The 23668-nt window shown below is 37.0% G+C and overlaps 1 protein-coding gene across 1 annotated transcript in view; it reads right to left on the bottom strand.

Annotated features, from left to right (window-relative positions):
- Positions 1-16329: 16329 nt before the first annotated feature.
- Positions 16330-23668, bottom strand: part of LOC146482006 (protein sidekick-1-like) — a 34371-nt gene continuing 27032 nt past the window's right edge. Inside the window, exons 16-22 of the mRNA XM_085108062.1 lie at positions 22983-23077; positions 22224-22380; positions 21452-21518; positions 20539-20672; positions 20159-20296; positions 18390-18564; positions 16330-17062 (exon numbers count right to left, since the gene is read on the bottom strand). Of these exons, the coding sequence (XP_084964188.1) occupies positions 16860-17062; positions 18390-18564; positions 20159-20296; positions 20539-20672; positions 21452-21518; positions 22224-22380; positions 22983-23077 (969 nt within the window). The 3' untranslated portion in view covers positions 16330-16859. The remainder of the gene's footprint in view (positions 17063-18389; positions 18565-20158; positions 20297-20538; positions 20673-21451; positions 21519-22223; positions 22381-22982; positions 23078-23668) is intronic.

Raw genomic sequence — 23668 nt, forward strand, 5'->3', positions numbered from 1 at the left:
TAATTTTTTGTCGAAAATAAACCGGTGTTTAGGCTAGCATTACATGTCACACGATTATACAAGCATCCGCTATGATGTCGTGAAGCATTTTTAAGGGGAAGGGGAGAGTAACTGGATTCTAAAGTTTAGAGTACGGCTTATACCCGCATGCGTCCTCTGTGCAGGTAAATACGGTATCTTTTGGCCAGGATCTTAGGCCTTTATTTTTTCTCTCCATAACGACCGCAAAGCGAGCGTAATTAAGGTCCTGGACGGCTTATGTGTAGTCGAGTGTTTCAAATAATTAACTCGCGCTAAATTTGGGATGAATTGGAAGTGAACGCCCACGTACTTGGCTTTATAGTTTTCTTCATTTTTCTCTAAAACAAATGAATTTTGATAAATTTTCGAGATACAGTGCAACACATGTAGAACAAGTTCTTGATGTAAAGAAAACAAGATTCAGTGCTTTCTGATAAATCATTGCGCGTAGAGAATGAAAGCTAAACGGAATCTGAATTTCCTATGCCTTGTGCGATCAAACTTCTGTCAACAGAATAGTATGAAGGTACAGCACATTCGTCTGTCTAGAATCATTGTTCGATTCTATTGTTGGTGACATTGACTGTCTTTTCGAGATGAGAAGACAAAGGACGAGTAGCTGTTGACTGAAAAAAAAAAAAACAATCACAAACTGAACGCACTTCTTTGCGACAAACAAAGGCTGATAATTAAGAACCTAAACAAGACTCGACGCTACTGAGCAGTTAATGGAAACTTAACAGTAAACGCCTCTATTGAGCTGAAAGAGATTGACGTTGGCGACAGATGACTTAGCCTTGCATGTTACCAACTGACAAGCCCTTACACCTCAACCTCAGAAAGCAAACAAACGTTACACACACCTTTGCGACCCATAACCTCGTTTTGTGGGACTCCAGCTAAGTACTTTTAAAAACGACCTATTATACTATACGCAAGAACATTTTGAGATGAATCTAAGAACAAACTGCAACTACTGAAATTATCGAAACTTTTAAAAACGGTAGAAATAACTGACGCCTTAACATGAATTACACTCCACCAATTTTCTAATTCCAACTAGTCAGAATGTAGATAATCATAAGAAAAAATTTTCCTTTAAAACCACTGCTACCCACAGAACATGGATGACGTGGACTTTCTAGGATTGTGCTTCTAACTTGCACACAAAACGCCTCGATATGTTTTACTGAGAAGATCAAATTGCAGGAAATTGTAAGTTTCTGTTTCTTGAAGTCTTAGTAGGACGTGAGATCAACTAAGATCAACCTATTACCGAAAACAAATGTATATGAAATTAAACCGGCACACACTGACAGAAAACGTGACAAATCGTATTTCATTTAGAAACGAACTAACGGACAACTACTTTATAGACTTTGACAAGACTCGTCTAACAGCCCATCGGACGAAATTAAGAAATAAGAAAATGTTTTTTAGCAAGGACAACTATAAATACAATTTTGCGGTTATATTGAGCACGCGCAGAAACAACGATCCTGGCGAACGAACGTCAACTTGACATCGATTTTTACAGCGACAATATCGGACCTCATACTTCTGGGACTAACGTATGACAACAAACCTTATATCATCCACACTATAAAAGCAAAATAGTTGCATGTTTTAGCTCCAAATCGGACGATTCGTGAGTAAAATAAAGTTCTATTTTGAGAGGTAACTTGGAAATTAGTGTCAAAATAGCCTAATCTCATGCAAGGGCTGAAATGTTCGGGGCCTAAGGGCTAAACCGAGTCCCAGAGTGGACTAAAATGTTCTTTGATAGCGCCATTTTACCCAAAATTGTGACCTAAATGGCCCTAGAAGAGATTGAATCAGCTCCTAGCTCATCAGGGCTGAAAACAGATCTTAATTTGAATTTGCAGTCAATCCTGCTCAAAAAAATTATCACAGTGACTACTAAAGATACTATACATCACCAGCTTAGGAACGAAAGTAGTGACACACATGAGAACAGCTAACAAGAAAACTGAACTTGTGCTCTGACTACTAACTTTTTTTTACTGAATAGTCAAATCCATAATTATAATACTAGGAATGCTCAGTCCTTCCGCTTGCCACTGTGCAGAACGAACACCAGGAAGTTTTCAATTTACTTTCAAGGTCCAAACTTTTATAATTCGCTAACTTCTGACATAACTAGTTCTCCCTCCTCCGCTTCTTTTAAAAGAAAGCTTAAAGAATTTCTTCTTTCTAGGTATTAACTTCTGTAAGGCTGTAATTCTTAACTAACTAACTTACTTAATATGTGTATGTGTACGTGTGCGCGGTCAAAGTTAATTTACCATAAGTCCATATTGTAATTCTAATATAAGATTAGTTAAGTGAGGAAGCCTGACTTGTTATAAGCCTCGTGGTTTCTTTCAGGTTTCCTCGCCATTTATTTTCTTTCTTCAATTTTTTTCTTCATTTTTTCTTCCCATCTGTAAATGTTGTGTATATGGCGAAATAAATATTGTATTGTATTGTACCATCCTACCTATGCATATGATTGGTGAGTCGGGCAAACGTTTGAACAAACGACTGGCTAAACACAGGCGAGTGACTTAAAATAATGATGACATAAATCGCATTGATGATCCCCATTTAGAAACCAATCACAGAATTGACTGAGTGCTGAATGCGTTCCTTAAAGTAAGGAATTTATAACTAAAAACAAACAACAACGTATCCGATACCAACAGCTCAGCATCTCCGACTTACTATTAACGCCACATCAACAGAAAAGCTAACAAAAAGACAACTAACTTACTGATAAACTTGACTAACAACAGACTGACTTAACTAAGACCAACAATAAACAAAAAGGCGCTGACAACTGACAACTGATTTTGTAACGTGGTTCAATTGAGTGTCGGAAAGCAATTACGCATTAACTTTGGTTTTTCTTACTACGCTCTGTGATTGGTTAGCAAAATTTCGCGCCACATTCTCAACCAATGAGAAGCAGGAGTACAACCAATCGTAACTTGCTCACACGCGTTTTCCCGCGCTTTGCGCCGCTTACATGTATTTGCTTTGAATTCTGATTGGTTCATTACGCTGTTTACGTCTGTTTGTTTGGCCAGAGTAATTACCTTGGATTTGGTTTTACGGCACTCGATTCAAAACCGCTCTAACAGCCAATAACATCACGGCTTAATTGACCAATCAGTGACCAGGGGCATAAATACCATGAACTGACAATACAATATCTACTTGACTCTGATGTGACTGGTTCTTAGGTTGTCTAAACTTCGGTCAATGTCACCAACAACGGTTCTTTTTTTAAAATCAGACTATAATTAAACCAAAACAAACCAAAAATTACGTCGCTAATACCTGAAATTGGTGCTTTTCTTTTTCACTATCCAACTACAAAAGTAACTCGATAAAAGTTACCGGTAGTTTTCGTTTTTCAGTTCAAATCAATCACTTGAAGATTTCACGTGCGACTTGTCGTTTTTAGGAAGAATGTAGAGTTTAAAACAACTTTAATTTTTTCATTCACTGATTCGGTTGGTATTGAAGTTAAAGTAGATTTGTCTGTATGTGGTACAACAAAATGTTGGCTGCTTAACAGTTTTCCGTAAACACTTTGAGGTTTATTCAATCTGGCAGAAAAAATGCTAAAAATTGTCGAGGCCTGGTCTGTTGTCAGACCATTTTCGTTTAGTTTTCATTGCTCCTGAGGAAAGATATTGACATACTTACCAGCAAAAACTAGCTATTTTTTCAGATTTTTCAATGTTAGCATCTTGTCCATAGTAGTTCAAAACTGTTTTCAATTGTCTTTTTGCTGTTTATATTTTAACCTTTTTTGAAATTCTCAGTATGAGCTGCGATGTTACGAAACCATGCGTGAGTACAAACATTAAGTGTCTGACTATTGTCAGTTCAAATCTTAACACTTGTAAAGACTTTAAAAGGTAACGATAAATAAAGAATTCGTCACTAAAAATGGTGGACCATTTGGTACATCAACAGCACAGATGTAAAATTTGTTTTTGGGTATATAAATTTGAGGAAAATAATTCAAACAGCCACGCCCATTTTTCTAGTAACGAAAGTAAGTTATCTGTAAAATTTTTAGGTCATATGTTTGTGAGACAGTGGTTTCCAAATGAAAAAATAGTTTACCAGTTTTCAATTGTTCAGTGAAATTGAGATGCAGCATCTATTTCTCAGCACAAACGTTATGTCATCATTTTTTCTGTTAAGTGAAGAGTTTGACGTCGAAGTGAAATTTCCCAGTGAAAAGAATTCACCATTCATCTGTTTTGGTGTTTTAGTCGCTGATAACAGGTTCAACTAAAGAGATACGGTTTGTCATTAAGAAACGTTACCGACAAGAGCGCTAAGCACGCTCTACAGGGATATTCAGCCACATTCAGCAACATTGTACCAATTGTAGATGTTTGTTAACCATCTTCGAAAAATGCAGGGCAGTTTCTGAAAAACAGCTAACGCAATCAAAAAAGATTTTATAAAACCTGCCTAAACGGAAGGGGAAAATCGGATCATTTTTGTTAGAGGTAAAACACAAAAAGTGGGTAATTTTCTCAAAAAATAAAAATCGCGAATATCGGCCTACCCACCGATTACTACCTTCAGTTAAAAATTCAACTTTTCTCAAGTCTACTAGAAACTGTTTTAAACGAAAAAATGACGATCAAACATGAAAAGAGATAAGACAATAACAAAAGCAGAGAAATTAAGAAATATTTCTCAAAATGTTGCCTTGTTCACCTTGTGGCAATGTTACAACTCAATGTTTTCTGCAGTGTGGCCAGAATGTGCTGACATGGATGTTAAAAGTATTAAATAGCATATATTGCTTCGAAAGTTGCTGTTTCTCGGAAAAACTTTAGCCGTGCAATGATTCAGCTAGGCCATTTCAATTTTTAAGTTAAGATTTTGCGTTTTTAGCTCTCAGCAACGGTGTTGACCTTATCTGACTATTTTAATGTTGCCATTGTAAATTACAACAGAACTCATAAGTGAAAATGTCGAGCCCCTGCTTGCTTTTCAGTAACATTAAGACACTTTTTGTCACTTACAAGTTTTCTTTGTTAATTTTCGTTAAGTAATTTAAGGTTGAAATAGGAGATTTTGTCTACTTTTGGATGAATTATTTTGTCTGTTTTACAACTTCCGGCTAAGAAAATGTTAGACCACTTGTTTGCAAGTTCTCAGTAAAAGTTTTGAATTCTATATACTTTTTCAATAAAAATGTTTTGCTGTTTATCAGTTTTTGGAAAGGATTGGTAGAAAGGTGGACACCTTCAATTTCTCAGTGGACAGTCTGGCTTCACGTTATTCTTTATCAGTTTGGTTCGTTTCTATAATTTGAACGGTTGTTAATGAAAGACGACGTCCAACATTAGGCCATTCATAAGTCAGTTTTTAATAAATATTTTGAAGCTAAGATGCAATTTTTCTGTAAAAAATTGCGAGGCTAATTGTCAGCTTTCAATAACAATTTCGGTGTTGAGATGTTTTTTACAGAAAAAAAAAACTGAACCTTGCACTGTTCATTTGTTTCAGCCAACGTTTTAGGTAGTATTTCACTGTAAAAAAATGCTGCTTTTTCATTTCCTGTTTTCTATTCAAAGTTTGATTGTTTCAGCCAATTTTCATCAAAGGATAAGGATTTGAAACTTCAGACACTTTCTCTGAAAATTAGCGTCAAGTCATTTTGCCGCTTTCAGTCTAAATTTAGATTGTTTCAGAAGGAATTTGAGGCTTCAGACAGGCCGTTTGTTAGTTTCAGTTGAAATTATGTTTTAGTGAGTTTTCAGTGAAGGTGGCAAGCTTCACACACCACTGATTTCTCTGTAAAAAACTTAGGCCAAAAGACTGCTTTCAAATGAAATTTTGATTGATTCAGTCAGTTTTTGGTAAGGATTTAAAGCTTAAGACATTTGTGATCTCCGGAAGAAAGTCAGGCCATTTGTTTATTCAATTCAACTGTTGCTCATTTATTTTCAGTTAAGACTTATAGCTTTCGGACTCCATTGATTTTTCTGTAAAAATCATTAGGCCATTTGTTTGGCAGACAGTACTGATTTTACTGTCAAAAGCTAGACCATTTACTTGTTTTCAGGATAAATTTTGATACTTACATGCAATTTTTAGTATTATTTTTGAGGCTGAAACGCTGTTTAGTGTATCTTACGGGAAGTGTTAGGTCGATGTTTTGTTTCTTTTGAGTTTACACCTGAATACACCTTTGTTAAAAGTTGGCAATAATCATAACAATTGTCTTTTATTTGACACTTTTCAAACGCCAGTAGATTTATAAGGTTGAGACCCGATTCATCAAGTTAGGCCGTTTGTCTGTTTTTAGGCAGGAATTTGAACGTTCAAGCATTCTAACTCGAATTCTCAGTGGAAATGTTTGGCCATTTGTTACTTGTTTACCTGGCAAGCAATTCGAAATTTATGCGCGATTTTCCAACTTTCTATGAATGTTTATGTGAAAGCTACAATTTCTCAGCATATTTATCAGCAAGCCATAAGCAATTTTAGTCTAAATTTTGTTATTTCGCTCCATTTTAGCGAGGAAAACATTTCACTACTAAAACTGTTACGCAAATGCCTGTTCTCAGCCCAAATTTATCGACATTTTTGATTGAACATTTCATTTTTTAGGACCATTTCAACGATCCATTTTTGTCAACAAGCCATTAATTGTTAGTTATATTTGTGATGCACTGTATCAATATGGAGAGACGAATTTACACGGTGTAATGTTTGCTTTCGAAAATCGCATGCTGCTTTTGAACTCGTAAAATGTTGAAAATGCTTGGTAATATAAACTGTTGTTTGACATGGGTTTGACCGTTTGAGATTTGAAAATGGTTTTTATAATCGTTCAAAATATTTCGCGCTGTTTTCATCAATCCTAAGCAAGCTATGCCGTGTAAATCTTTTACATATAGGGAATTTTTGAACAAAACAAGCAAAAACGCCAAATATCACAATTGCAGTTCAGTTTCGGTCAGAATTTCAATCTTCTATCAAGTTTATGGGAACAATTTCAGCTTAAAATGTTTCGGCAATAATTGTGAAAACTGAATTATTTTTACAAGTCTTCATTAAATTTAATATTCAAAACTTGTTCATGTTTTTGTATTGGAATACCTAATCCAATTTTTTCTTTCAATTATATTCTCTCATGGTAACCTCTGTTCAAATCGCTCCAATTTTCCCGCCAAAAGACTTAGAAAACATACGGGCGCCACAAATACGCATGCGCCATTTTTTAAAAAAAATATATATATATGCCAAGTAGTTAACATCTGTTTGAAAATCTTAAATTTTCCCGCCAAAAGACTTAGAAAAAATACGGGCGCCAAAAATACGCATGCGCCGTTTTTTTTTTTAATTTTAATAGTTAGTTAAAGTTTTATTGTAATCTAATAATTGATTAGAAGACAACAACAATAAAGGTTCAAAACAAATAACAATTTCATTGTCTTTATTTTCTCTCTCTTAAATATATATTAATTATTCTTACAAGTTCTACTGCTTAAATAAGTTAATTAATTAAGTGAAAATCATTTAATTAATTAAAGGTGTGACAAAATATTTCTTCCTATATATACTAAGTCTTTTGGCGGGAAAATTTGAGTAAATTTGCACAGCGTTTCCCCTGGCAACAGTTTTGACAAAAAATTTAACAGGGGATTCCTTGAACATTTATTGTTGCCAACAAAGTTCAAGGTTTCCCTACAAATTTTAACCCGCCAAAAAAGATACACCATCTCGTGCAGAAAGCTTTTAAACCGAAATAAAAAAATATTTAAAAAAAACCAAAATCCGCTTCTTCAAATTTTCTGCACGAGATGGTGTATACAAGGAGGATATTAAAAACAACATGGCAAGCTTTGAAGACTAAAACTAACTTACGAGAATTTTCTTTATGAAAAGTGGTTTTTTCGGAAATTTTGTATGGTACAGAATGTTTTAAGAAAAATTAATCAAGTTTTCGTATCGCAATATTTTTTTATTTTAAGTCCAATCAATTCTTAGCTTAGCTTGCCATGTTGCCTTTAATAACAAGATCTCTTTCTGCAAGACAATTTTCTTTGTAGCACAGAGAAAAATGCGTGGCCTAACAATTTTGCCGCCATTGTATATAACGACTGTTTGGAAGTTTGGAGCAAGTGATAAAATTTAAAACATAAATCAGAGAATTGTATGGCTCCATGTTCTTTCTAGTATCAAATTCTAGCCGAGTTAAAATATTTAGCTCTTCACGATCAACGCATCGAGAACAAGCTTGCAGAGAAAAGGTCTTTTCCTCCAACTTAACGTCTAGAATTAAGAGTTTATCATAAAACCCCAATGTCTGGCTCATTGAAAACAATAACTGTTTTAAGTGTCAACAAGTTTCTTTTTATATATCAGAAATTTGTGTAAAAAACGATCGAAACATGAATCAAATACAGGTTATACAGACCACAATATGAACACAAACAAATTCAATTTTAAGGAGTTTGCATTTAGTAAGGAAAGAATCTCGTCGAAAGCAAGAAGAATGTTATTAAATTCAGTTCTGTTGAGATTACTCTCAAGGTGCCCCTGTTAAAAGTTTCATAAATGTACAAACGTTTTGCCAAAAATAAAACAACGACGCACAATGTTCCAAAATTAATTGCAGAAAACAAGGGAAAATTTTAGATCATAAATTAGATTTTAGAGAAATTACGCGACCAAATAAATCTATTCGCTTGCTGTTTCAGTGCTTGTACATAATGTTTACATACACATTGCAAACTAAATTGTGCGTTAATGGTTCCGTTTGAACCGAGAATATTTATTCATAGAACAAACAATTTATAACTTGAAGAAGGTTGTGTCCAGGAAAAAAATATTATATGAGAAACAAAATGGCCGCCCAAATGGTTGTTGGTTTTGTTTCAAACGGAAATCTTGGATAACAAATAATAAATTAAAATTATGTTCCTAGAAATTATTATCGCGACAATAATTTTGTTACAAAAAAAAAAAAAACATTGCTGCAAAATCGTTTCGAAAACTTCAAGATAATATAAAATCATGACGACGACCAAGACATTTGCGTGACAAGTCTTTTTAATCATTATTAATTAACCGGTTCCAAAATATTTTATTTTGCTGAATAAATGATCATATATTGTTGCATCGTTTTCCTCGATTTAAAATCGAACGACAATCAAAATATTGTGGTGCAGTGCAGATAAATTGTAAATCATCAGTTGAATTTATCAAAAATCTCACTTGAAGTTTGCAATAAATGAAACATCGTACACTGTTGTTTGGTGTCGATAATCAGACATTTTTTTTTTCAAAAAATTGTGTTCGTATTGTGGTCTGTATAACAAGTCTTTTTTATCATCGTTAAAACAAACGTTCCCTCAAACCAGACATCAAGGTTTTATGACAATTATCAACTGTGACACAACAAGAGAACACAGGCTTTTTCAAGAACGTACGAAACATTCGTGAGTTTTTGATTTCAGTTTTTGAATTTTGTAATTTCACTTGTGAAGTTATAAATTAACACTTAAATTTCGCGCCAAAATTAAGAAGTAATTTCTCGCCCATGATATTATCTTTGTAATATTTACAACCAGATAAATAATGTTCCTTGGATTTCATATAAAATTCAGAGCAAAACTTGAAAATGCCTTTGTTCTCTCCTGTAACAAAAGTTTATCAGTCGATGCAGCGAAGGTGTGGATATTTTTAAGAAGGCATTGACAGTTTATCATGTATTCGTAAATATTTATTCCCAGTAGAGCAAAAATGTCAGCTTTTATCATGCCAGCCTTTGGGTAAATTGGAAATTAAGTCAATTTAAACTTCCTACTGATAAACAGAAATGTTTCCAATCTTTTCTTTCTTGAAAAACGTGCATTTCGAGGAAAATATAAATACAAACATTGACGCGGCAACACCAGAGTTTCAAAGAACGAAACAAAAAAGTTTCGTTTTGATTTTTAGTGGTAAAAATTCAGTTTGTTTCACAAGTGTGAAAATGAAAAAATTTGGGAACTTCACAAGTGGTTTGCATTTAAATCAGCTGGACTTCAGGAAAGTGTGTCGTTTTTTTGTAAATAACATTCAGATTAGATGACATTTGATATCAATTTTTTGTTTTATTTTGTTTAAATTTAAAAACTGGAAAAGAAAACAATCTGCAAAAAATAGTATTTGTTTCTTGGCTAGTGTTAGAAAATGTTTTAGCCAATCAGTTGCTAAACAAAGAGTTGTTCTTAGTTCAAAGAAAACGTCATTTGCCGAAGTTGAATCCTGCAAAAATTTTGTCCTCGTTAAACTGTTGGTGCCATCTTAAAATACGAAACATCCTTCGACATCGACTGAGTCAACAATTAATTTTATACCTACACGTTGAGCGATCAACAAAATAAAATCGCAAAATTGTATTTCCTTTGTAGGTCAGAATATTCAGTAAACAATTAATTTTCGTGAACAAGGCAACAAAATTCGTTCGGACACTTTGGCATAAAGTTTTAACACGAAATAGACTCGCCAATTAAATCGTCAAATTACCCATCGAGTGAATTAGAAGGTCGCTCAACGTTCAAATGGTGGCTGATATTAAACCTAGTTATGGCAAGTTCTTTTATTTTTCTCCCATACCAAGTCCTATGCCAAGCTAAGATTTAGACAAGAAAAACTGACTAGATAATGCTAGCAATTCTGTATGTGAATTCATTTAAAAATTTCATGCAAGTATTGTGACAATTTGAAGAGTAGAGTCAGACAATTATCAGCGTGATCATTTCAAAATTCTTCAACTCAGTTCACTTATAACCCAAATTCAGTGCAAAATAAATTCAATTCCTGTTCTTTGTCAATTTGCTACACCATTGAATTGTTAATTCTTCTGTAAAATGAACACATTTGATAATAACAAAAGCTAAGAGAAATTGTTCAGCCACCATTCTTCTTTCAATTAGGCGATATCAAAGTTCTTATCTTTGCCGAGTTCCTTCTGCACTGTTCGTCCATCCCATTTTGTTTTCTTGAATCTTTCGTCGTTCCTTCCCAACGCGTTTAGCAGTCCCTCTGAAAACAAAAATGAGTGATACGGCAAATTAGCACAAATGTTCAATTTTAAAACATATAAAACGGGAAAAACCCCATAAACATTGGCGTGTAATGTCTCAATTCAGTTCTTACAAGCTTAAGTCAACTTCGTTTTACACATACGAGCCAAGCCAAGCTCAAACTGAAGCAACGCTGAAAGCACGTGCTAACTTCACCGAGAAACTATTTGTAGTCGTTCAGCTTTCTGGACAAGTTTTAGGTTATAAATCTTGTGAAACAATAAAATGCCTACCTTGACTGGAGTTGTCTTTGACTCTTTTCCCTGTCGTAAGTCATTTCAGCGTCTTTGCAGTTCTCTCAGAGTTCCCTCAAAAGCACGAATTTTTCTTCACAAGTACAAGACATCTTGACACAGTCACGGCCTGTGTGGTTGTGACAAATTTTCCAGTTTGTCATGAATATTGATTAGCAACTGAAGCCAATAGCCGGCTACTACGTCAAAGTGAACTTTGTTTTCACGCATATTTTAGCAAATGAATCCCAAAGCGAAAAAAAGAAGAAAGAGGGAAAAAAAAAAACGGCCATTGTATGTGCTAAAAAATTCGCATGTATATAATTAACAATTCCAGACAGGAAAAAGTAAAATGAGAAATTCTAAAGCAGCCTAAGTCAAAGATAAACTTCATTTTTTTAACCAAAGTATAGTTTTTTCAAACGGAGAACTTAGATTCCTTTGGATGTTGAAATCAAAATGGCGGCCAGCCCTCAAGAATCCGCCATCTTGGATTTTAGCATCAAAGGCATTGTACCTTTACATGTTCCCTTTTACACTCTTGCGGTTTCCCTTGACGGTGACACTTAGAATCCCTTTTCAGTGAAACCTAGCGTCTCTTTTTCGTTCCAGCTCTTCCCAAAGCGTTTCTCTGTGAAGTATTCTTGAAATAGCAGGACTTGTGTAATGACATCGTACTGGCGTTTTCCATATTTTGTAAATCTGCTAAGAGACGTTACTTTAAAATTCGCAGCAATTCTGTTGCCCCTTAAGTGAAGGTTACGTCCCTATACACCAGGTCCCAAAACCGTAAAACTCGCTGCTATAAAACCTAGACGTTCCACTTTAACGTCTACATTATGTATGTTACATTTGGTGATTGGTACCGGGAAGGGGGTGGGGGTACTCTTGGAAATTTTTGTTGAGGGCTAGCAGCTCGTTTCTCCAAACCCTGGCCCTTTTTTCAAACAAAATATGTAATTCTAGGTTACCCTTTTCAAGACCTGGCCTCTGAAATTCATACCCATTTTCAGACCTGATTTCTAGAATCCGTATCCGTTTCAGAGATTACGGGCCAAAATCTATACCCTATTTAAGATCGAAACAGCTCAAAAACCATACCCTTTTGGCCCCTTACATACATACATGGCTTGTACCCCACCCTCCTGGGATCCGTATTCTTCGCAGGCTGGAGGAGGGAGTCGCGTTTTTTCCCGCGCTTGGTGCTCATAACAAGTATATGCTTCGAGTATTGATTGGTTCGTTGCGATGGTTAGTCTTTCGTGATAGGCCAGAGTAATTACTTTGGTTTTGGTTTTATGAAACTAAAGTGAAAACCGCTTTGAACAACACCAAAAAAGCAATCACGCAATAAGCATTCAAGGAAACCCAATATTTTTTTTTCGTTTCTATTGTTCATCACTAAACACCCCAAACTGAAGAAGATGCAAAAGAGTTGACTTAATCTCCCATTCTTATCTTTCCCTGAGCAGACACTCCTGAAAAGAAAACGAACGAAAATGAAAAAAACATTTTTTTGTTCACACCAAGAGGCGTTCAGTCTTAAAGGGAGAGTGTCAAAAAATTTACAAAATTTATAGTAAAATATAAATGACTAGCTGAAACAGGAATTGCTTCTAGGTCAGCAACAGCAAGAAACCAAGTATGTTTTCAAGGAACGTCGTGGCGACAGCAAGATATCAAAGTTTTTAAAAATGAAACATAACGCGGTCACTGAATGGTGAAATAAGACCTTCACTTAGCTGCAAAATAATTCTAGAGCAACGAGAGGAAAGAAATCAACTCAATTCTTAAAAGAAACAACTCGTGGTCTGTTCTAGCGCGTTTTGGAAACAAAAATACGACAACTTGAAAAACAGCATTAATAACGCTTTCTCAGTTTCAACTCATTACGACCTACTCTGTCTCTGGCCTGAGGCACTAATCAACAGTTTCATTGCATTGAGGTGATAATTTAATAAATCCCCTATATTGTTCTATATAATTTATAACAAAAACGGACGATTTTTTTGTTTCTGTTGACAGACAAACATTTTTGCGTTTTGAGATGACATCAAATTCGCGTGATACTTCCCCTTTAAGCCAGTATTCTTCTTTGAATAATGCCTGATGCAGCTTGAATTGAATCGACTGGCTCTTCCCCACGAACCAAGGAAGTGCTATCGGAAGAATTACTTAAAGTTTCCACTAAAACCAAATGTCACGCTAAATTGTTTAATACAAGGTATTGTGACAGGGTCTCACGTGATTGGCTTGCAACCCTTCTAAAAAAACAATAGAACAAACAAAAGACTGAATCCCCAACACTGAAAACAATAGTAGCTGCTACACAACTGAAATGACTACAAGCTTACGAGAGTTGCTACACTACTGATAATATGGCTCCCTCCAAATGCCTTCCTAATCTGTCAGCTATCGAATCCAAGAATCGCTGTTGGGTTTTTGTCCACAATAATGTAGAGTTTCAAGAGGTTGTGGCCTAAAAATTCGCTAAGACATTTACCAGCTTTTTCCCTTTTTATTATTTCATTTACTTCATCTTTTATACTGTCAATCACTTTATTTTGACATAGTTCCGTTATTGCGCAAATGCTTGTAATATAAGCGCATGTCCCAATGCAAATTCTCATTGTACCTGAAGAAGGCTGGTTTGGCCAGCCGAAATATATTACACTCTAAAACGTAATTCTTCGTTGTATCGGTCTTTGTTTTTCTTATCATTTTTATTTGTTAAGCCGATCAGATCAACAGTTGATCCAACGTATACCAGCAGGATTATCTTCCACGGTTGTTGCTTAGACATTACTCTTAAAGGGGCACTGTTAAGGAGATTTTACTGTATGTTGGCCAAAACAGCTCAGATATTTGACAAAGAACCCCTCCTTTAACGTGAAATCACTATTACTGAGAGCAGCGGGAGGAAAATATGTAATGATTTCTCCGAGAAATAATAGACTATAATCAGTTTTTAGCGATTTCCTCAAAATACACAAAATTGGCCAATTTTTTTTCAAGTTGCAATCCATTTTCATCCTAGCCATCCGCAGACAAAAAAGACTGGCTCTACTTTCTGTGCACTTGTAGCATTATTTTTAACAATATTGAATCATTTTTTTAACGTTTCCAATGTTACAAATATGTTTTATGGCTTTTCAAAGTGACATTAAAAAGAAGCGACCTCCCCCTTTACACCGCTCGGCGTATTGAACGAAGCGCGCATAGACGCATTCTAGGTCCTAACGAATATCGAATTCCGCAAACTGTTTATATACGATTTTGATCGCCATTGTATTAATTACTTGTTAGGCATCCTCGTCGCCAATTTAATGTCGAGAGACCATAAAACTTACAAGGCACAGTTAGACGTAAGCCTAAATGTTATACTGATTAACTACACGAATACATCAGATATTTATACTAAGGTGTCCCCGCCAATTCGGGATACAGATGCCCCGGATGTAGAGTCCAGGCCTTCGCGTGTAGTTACGCCATTACGCAAAGGATATCAAAAAGACATCTTGGTAAACAGAGCGTAAAGAAATTGAGATATCGACACAAGCTGCCACTGAAATTGCGGCTTGTCTTTGCTGCTTAGCTCACTAGTTAGGAGAAATAAGCTGTTTTTATTCTATTAGCACTAGAAACTTCAACATACTTACCCCTCATCGTCGGGATCGAAACTTGCCACCAAGAAATTACTCTTCGAAGACATGTTGACTTAATATCGCTCAATGCTGTTGACCCCCAGTCGGCTTTCTGCAAACAAAATTGCCTGGTGACCCGGCCCGTTCTAAAAACAAAGCATCTCGGGAAGAGAGAAGACGAGTAACGCGCCGTCTCATTTTTTCGGTTCACTCTTCCCATAGCCCTTTGCGTTAATATCAAACCTTCCGCATTAATTATTCAAAATGGCCACCATTTGCGTAAAGCGACTGAATCAGTACGATGTCATGGTTTTCTGCGTTTCTTTCCCAAGAGGCGTTCATAAAAGTATCTTTAGGTTGATGAGTTCCTATCAAAGTTAAGTTTTCTGCCGTACTGTTTAATTTGTGATTCATGCTTACTTAAATGGAAGCATGAACTATTCAATAAATTAAACACGTGGTTGATGGTTGATAAATAACAATAATTATATTGCTAGTCAGAAATCCCATTCAAGCAACCATTGTATTATTTGTTAATTTGGATACCGATCCAAATTAACTATTAATTTGGATACCGAAGATATTTTGAAATAATATATTCCTGACAAAATCAGCATTATTTTTACCCTTAAATAATACACAATATAATTAATAGGTAATACGACTACATGCTTGTCCAATTTGGAAATAATTGGATTAAAAAAATTCCCCGGACAGTCCTCGGAATTTTTGTCATCCAATTATTTCCAAATTGGACAGCATGTAGTCCTATTGGATATACAAAGACCTCTTTTTCTCTCGGTGATCAAAACAGAACACGACAATTAAACAACCAAGCTGAAAGGAAGGCTCACTTCAGACTTAAAAGGAAAAGATTTTGATCAAGCTTTCATGCCGAAAATGCGGCATGGAAAATTTCACGTTCAGAGGTTTTCTATATCGTTTTTACCAACGAAAATTATTTGAAACAGCTTTTTTGTCGGTTTTGGCCTTCGTTTTAAACTCAAACGGCGTTTTTCGACCACCAGAACGGGTTGACAAAAGAAATCACGTAGACCTGGGGTCAGCGTGTTAGAAAAGTTTTTTTTCCTGTCTACGGTCAAAGAAAAAGGGGAACGGCAAGGAAAACAGCAACAACAACAACAAAAACGAACAAAGTAAAACAGAAGAAATGCTTTGGAGAGAGCTCTGAAGAACTCCTTTGATAGTGACCGAAAACACCATTTTAAGTGAACGGAAGGCCGGAAACGAAAAAGGTCAATTTTCGAAACGTTCATGGAGACATTAATAGGAACAAACTCGTTATCTTCACAATCACATTTATTCTCACTTTTTCTGTTCACTCTTTTGACAATGCGGCTCTACCTTTTTAGTCTTTGTAAAAATGGTCCAAAATTGCAACCATTCAAATGGAAGCTATGATTCGCACGCTGTACTAGATGGTTCTCGCCTCAGCGCACGTCGACGAAAATGTGACCATTAAAAAGCACTGAGCAATACTTTCCTGTTGTACTGTTTATTATGTTGTACAAGGCGTTTCTAGGTTTAAAGTACGTGGATGAAATCCTAAAGTGTGACCATTCAAGTGAAAGTTACTGAGCAGTACTTTCCTGTGGTGGTGCTTATTATGCTGTAGGAGATGATTCTAACTTTTGACTCTGTGGATAAAATAGTAAAGTGCGTCCATTCAAATGAAAGCTAGTAAGCAGTACTTTTCTGTGGTACTGTTTATTATGATACGTAAGGTGGTTCTAACTTTTCAGTCTGTGGATGAAATCTTAAACAGTAACCACTCAAATGAAAGCTAGGTATTGAGCAGTCCCATTCTTGCATCATTCCTAAGTCCAGGAATATCTGGCTTTAAGCTTCTCCAATTCCTTGGGTTTTGTAGTCCTCTTGAGACTCGTCAACAATATTCTCTCTTTGCGGTGTCTATCTGTCAGTGAGCGGTACTTTTGCTGTATAGCGAGGTAAAATTCGTCGACTAATTGACTCATTTCTTTCTGAAGTTCATTCTTATAACTGTTCGTGTTGTTATTTCCTAAGAAGCAAATTGAGATTGTATACCAGTTAATTCATTGTTTTGTAGCAGAACAAGGTACTTTCAACCAACTAAGTAATTTCATTTATTCTGAAAGATAACGACAGATTCATTTATAAACGATAATAAAAATTTAACAGCCACTATTAATTTTGTGCATACAGTTACTCCCTCTCAGGGCCTCTTCATATGAGCCCGGTCGACCGGGCTGACTCGGTTTCCGACATCTCGCCTCGCCACTCTTTTCTTTACAAAAATTTCGATTTGTTCATATGAGTAGGCGGGCTGGCCCAGTTACCGAGATCTCGGTAACCGAGCTGGAAATTTTTCCCATATGAACACTCCAGCTAGCCAGGATACAGGGACTGTCGGTGACGAAACATTTTCAACTGTGCATGGCTTGTAAGGTCGCTGACAAGTCGGGACGCGGTTCCACGGGTATTTTGGGGGCCCTTTGGACATCTTTTATCTCGGTAACCAGGATTAAATTTCCCATATGAACAGAAGACAAAATTCGTCCCGCCTCCCGGGCCAGCCCGGTTACCGGGATCATATGATGAAGCCCTAACCCAAACAGATACTCTTTCCCTCAGCTTGCAATACTACTAATAACAGTGATTTACTTCTGGATTTCTAAAACTCATTAATAACCCGTGAAGATAACTAGAAAGAAACAGAAGAACTCACAACCGCGAAGGAGGTTTGGAAATGTGGTCTTAATTATTATAAAAGTCGGTGAACCTTTGCTTTGAATTTCTCTAAGAGTAAGTAATGGTTTGAGAAGCTAAATCAAACGCTTGAAAGAGGGTTCATCCAATTTCCAAACAATTCAAAGTATGTGGAAAATTTTTTTCAATCCACTTCTCTTTGCGCATTTGCCACACATCGACATTCATGATAAAATCCTAGCAGTATGCAGGATGTTTGTCCCATGAACCTAGTTTAATGGCCTTAGCTCCCACAAGTCTCCTGTAGCTCAGTGGTAGAGCATCCGAACTAGTAATCGGGAGGTCTTAGGTTGGACTTCTGATAGGAGCACTCGAATTTCCTTTTTCCGAGTATTCCTGTGTCACTCACTGAATAATACACCATTCTCATTCACTTCTCGGTGTTAACTGTTTGGAAATAAGATGAAACACTCTTCCTTGTGTTTACTGATATTGCTCCTTGAATTCCTTCTTTCTCAAAAGAATTTTTCTTTCCCTGAAGTCAGTCTGAAATAGCAAAGGGCTAATCGAACTCAAATTCCTGTTTCTCTTCAATCGTACGTGTTTCTTTTTTAATTATTATTTTAGTAAAGTGTAAAGTTAACTACAAGTTTACGAACCATTTGAATCCACTCTTGTGTGCTTTCTTCTGCGCATGATCAGGTCATACACTATCCCAGACAACATAGCGGCTGCTGTTATTAGTGCAAGGACGAGGAGAGCGGTTCTGTACTGGTCCGTTGAGCTGCCTAGGATGTCAGAACTCTTCTCCTCTGCTAACGAAGCCGCGTTATGCTGACGAAAAACAGACAAAAAGTAATGAACTAAACTTTAATACCAATTTAAAACAGACTCTTAACCTGAATGTAATCCAGATAATTCGAACTGTTAAAGGATCGCAAAACTTTCTGGTTAACAAACCTTTCAAGCTATCCAGGGAGTTTAAATGATCACGGCAGACTTACTGGTGAAGCATTCAGTTCACTTCACCCATCTCAGTGCATTTGTTACACGTTTTCCTTGCGGAAGTTTCAGGGTGCTGCATCATAATCACTCCGGCATTGTAGATATTTTGAAACTGAAGACTATAAGCACTAATAAGAGCTTACACAGGTTTGTGCATGGGGTTCCCTGTTTTTGAAAACAAACTGCGCAAATAGGCGAAGACCCTTAGAAGGGAGACGAAACCAGTAGAACAGGGTTTACGAGGCGGTGAGAATGTGGATAAATATAAAAGTGTGTAACATTGCATTGCGGCAGTAGCAAAGGAAAACATTTGGGGAATGGTAACCAGGAACGCCATGTTTCCCAGGTCCATCTGCGGCCTCAAAGAAAATCGGAATGAATGAATGAACGAACGAATGAATGAATGAATGAATGAATGAATGAATGAATGAATGAATGAATGAATGAATGAATGAATGAACTTCATTTAAGTGTCTGATTATTTAGCTTGCTAGTTAAGTAAAACAACGGTTGTGGGGAGCGAGAGGCAGGGAAAAAATTTGGTGGTGTTACGTTAAAGGAAAATGAAAAAGAGTGGTGTAGATAGCAACTTGGAACGTACATGTGTACTATCTCCCCTGTAGTATACTGTAGCGATATTTATATCGTAGTACGATCACGAGTATGTCTACGAGTTTTTCCAATAGTGAAGGAGCGCGCGCGCCTGAACCAGTGTCATTTTGGCGGGAAAACGAGATAATCGTCGTCATTTTACGAGTTTTTGTGAAAACTCCGTCGTGGCGTAAACAAGTCCTCGAAACGTAGGTGGTCTCGTCTTTTTGGAATCAACGGGCGTATAGCTATCATCATCCAAAACAACTTTGTCAAGTTCATCGATTACAAAGAGTAAAACGAAGGTTCCTAGGATATCACCATTCTTAGTCGGCTTCGCTAGAAACTTGAAGTCAAATCTCCTACTAGAATTTGAAGGTCTCTACTGAGACGACAAAGACGGTGAGGGGGAAAGACAGGCAACGAATTAATATAGCATTTGTGAGGGAATGATCATTAGAAGCGGAAGAATGTACAGTTTTCTTTTGTTTAAAATGTATAGTGTTGGGAGAAAGCAGTATGGATGGAAACCAGGAATCACCCATGTTTGCTACCAACCCGGAAACGTCAAGCCTGCGTGGCAGGAGCTAGAAAGGGTGAGGGGGGGGGGGGGGGGGGATAGCTGGAATTAAATAACAGCGGGAAAGTCGGTAAACATAACAACTGTACGGTGTTGTATCTTTACGAAGGAGAAAGTGGCGGGGATTGGGGTCCGGAGTCCCCCATGCCCCCTTCCCCATGCAGTTTTCCCTTCCTCACACTGCAATCTACTGAATACATGAACAAGCATGAACTTATTTTGCGCATTTCTATAATGCGCTTTGTTACTCACCGGAAGTGTTTTAGTGTAGGTTTTAAGAAGCTCTGTCATAAGAGAGCGCTGTTTCACAAGATAATCCAAGAAACAGTGCTGTAGCCTTGTGGAGTTACCAGAAAGCACTATACCAAACGATGAACGGTAATTTATTAACTGTGAACAAACGAAGAAAATATACATAGGAACGTCAAAGGGGTAATTAATAAAGAAATCCTAAGTTTAGCTATGATGGGGGTGGGCGGAGGGTAAAGTAATGTGATCAGGTGTACTATATTTCATTCCATTAAAGACTTCCTCTAGTCACGTGTTAATTGTCATGTATCATATCACATGTGAAACGTCACGTGTCATAATACTTGTGAATAGTCGCGTGTGTCACATGCGCAACATGTTACCTGGTGAATATACAGGGAGGGGTCTTCAAACAGATCCTTTCTCTCTGCCACAACATAAGCGTCAATCAAAGCACCTTTCACCACCCCTTTGAGTAAATCCTCCCTGATATCTTCAAGATGAACGTAATCTCGGTCTGAAAGAATTTGAAAAAAGAAAGTAAAAAGTAAGAGATAAAAAATTAGTTGTTTTTTGAATCATTTAATCGTTATTGCTACTTAAATTGAAGTTTGCGAGCAGGCGCCTTTAAGCCGAGCTTTGCGCAAGGGCCATGTGAAGGGCTGCTTTATGGATCATCCCTTGTGGTGTATGGAATTACTGTTTACAGCCATATGTTAAACAATCCTGTTTTGATTTCACAATTTTGTTATTTGTCGACCTGCTCCAGCAAGCGGTTTGCTCATTGGTTGATTGATGGCCAAGTTTCACTTTGAATTCCTTTTATGGAGTGAGAAATGCACGTGATGTTTCCATGGTTACTTCGAGTTATTTTAACTGGAAGACTGAGCTGAACACAGGGAGGTTATATTACGCAGCTTTATAAGAAAAAGAACAACAAATATTTAAAAAATTATTCTGCAAAATCTCACGGAATATCACCTGATACTTAGCCACGAGGCCATAGCCCGAGTTGGCTAAAATCAGGGGATATTCCGCAAGATTGAGCAGAATAATTGTTTAATTATTCAACACGTTGATAACAAAGCACAGTTTTATTGCAGTAAAGCTGGAGACGATCTTTATCACGCGTATCGCAAGAAATCTGTTGACTACGAACGACGAAAATTTGGTGCATCATGACAATATTTGGACAGTGTTACAGTGTGTATATTTAATGTATATATTTTACTCAGAAGTAGGCTTAATGTGATATCTTTAACAAAGAGAATAGAAATTATTATTTTTGCATTTCACCTGGGTTTACTCGAGCATTTCTTCTTATTCCTAAACGATATTCTGGAGTGTCTTGGAGAGCTGCGACCTGGAACACGTTGTTCAAATGCGCAGAAAAATAAAAAAAGTCGTTAGTTGAATCACAGCATACAGGAAAAAAGGTCTTGTATCAAGCCCTTAGGTGGCCCAGCGTCTGGAGCCACCGTATTCAACATTGTTGAAGGCGCGCATGCCCACTAAACTGACTTTGCCGGTATCTGTATCCATGGCGATGATTTTAGGTTTATATTTGCTTCGCTTGTTTGCCACGTAAGTATCCAAGCTACAGTATGGCGCTGAACAAACATTGTTTTGAATCTCTCAACGACGAAAGCTTACACACACACACCATCTCTCTATTTAAATAGAGAGAGGTAGGGCAAAGGAGTAAGTGAAACTGTAAGACCAGGAAAAACAAGAAGATGGTCCAACGCGAAGGGACCCAGACCTTTGAGTCCAAGTGTTGCATCAAACATGTTGCATTCGTTTGGCCATCTCCTTCAACACTGTTCAACATCGTCCAACAATGTTGGATGATGTTGCAATCGTTTGGCCGGGCCTTAAGAGTGTTGTCACTCCCCCATCAGATGGAATGCTAGTCCATCGCAGGGTTGCCCAGTGTGTTGCCGTTGGCATTTTCACACCTGGGCGAAAAGAGAAAATGTGGGGCAAAATTTCTTAGTAAAGGCTCTGGTGTAAAACTCTCTATATAAGATACCATAAATGGGTTTAGAATGTCATTTAAATTCCATACCTTTGATCCATACAATTTGATGTTATTCTCAAGGGATGACACAGCGAGTCCACTACTGATGTAACTGATCAGTAATGTAAACAGAACTGTGCCTGAGATCGACCAGAGGAAAGTTATAAGCCGGCCACTATACGTCATGGGGATACGGTCACCATACCTAAGTAGAACACAAGGCAGGTCTTAATATGATATTTCAAATGGGATTTTATTATAGTTTGATAGGAGGTCTTTTCATATTAAAATATGTTAGCACCAAGGAGATCTTGATATGATGGCACATAATAAGTCTTATATGATGGCCTTTATATAACGGCGTAGAGAGGTTTTGATTTAAAGCACATAAAAATAAGATCGGCCTTCACTTTTGGGTCAATGGTTACAAATAGTAAAGTCACACTACGATCCTATGTAGACCACATGGCCGGAGCTAATCTCGTACCCCGATCTCAGTAGTCGGTTCGGGAATGTTTAGGCCGGAGTTATAACCCGGGTTTTGTTACATCAAGTAACTTGGAGCATTGATGTGATGCTAGGTCCATCACAGGATACCCAGCAGGAAGTGACTGGGGGTATTACTACTCCTCTCTGGATGGGATGCTAGTCCAAAACAGGATACCCAGCATGAAGTGACTAGGAGTATTACTACTCCCCCCTGGATGGGATGCTAATCCATCACAGGACACTCACAAAGGATTGCCATTATGCGTCAGTTTGCATGCCCATTATATGTTAAGTAGTCCCAGGAAGGAAGTAACTCACCCCACTGTGCTCATTGTGATAAATGCCCACCAGACACCTTCTTGAGTACCTTTCAAGAACGAGCGCGGAAAGATAGAATCAGCGCTGTTTTTTTCCTACAAAGAAAATTTTCTTATTACGTTGCTGTTTCACGAGACATTATGTTCTTTAAATTTTAGCAACAATAGCTTCACGAGGTCTAGACGTTGCAAAATGAATACGTGGTGCATGTTGAAATTTATACAGCAACGTTGTGATAAATAGTAATAACTCTATTTGATACTGAAGACAGAAAAACTCTTCCTGGCCAATCAAATGTGAGGACTACCGGATGTGGTGATGTCAACAGGCGGAAGAAGCGAACGTGATTTGCTAGTGTAAACGGAAGTCATTGTCGACAAGATGTCAAACAGTTATTAAACGTTATGAAATCTTTTCAAATAGTACTGGCAAGAAAGTCCAGGCGTGTCTTACATCATATATAGTTAAAGGGCAAGTTGACAGCCACAGACATACACACTATTCTCACTACATACATAATTAGCCCGTAACGCGGCAAAGAATTAGAGAAATACGTCAAACGGCAAACGTGAGATTCGCCTTTTTAAAAAAAAAAAAAAAGTACATAGATGAAAATGGCGCAAACTAATTCTGGCCTTTGATGCCAACGCAAAGCTTTGCCTGATCAATTACATTCCACATTTGGA

The sequence above is a fragment of the Pavona decussata genome, unplaced genomic scaffold (genome assembly GCF_977016875.1).
Source record: "Pavona decussata unplaced genomic scaffold, jaPavDecu1.1 SCAFFOLD_48, whole genome shotgun sequence".
Lineage (NCBI taxonomy): Eukaryota > Metazoa > Cnidaria > Anthozoa > Scleractinia > Agariciidae > Pavona > Pavona decussata.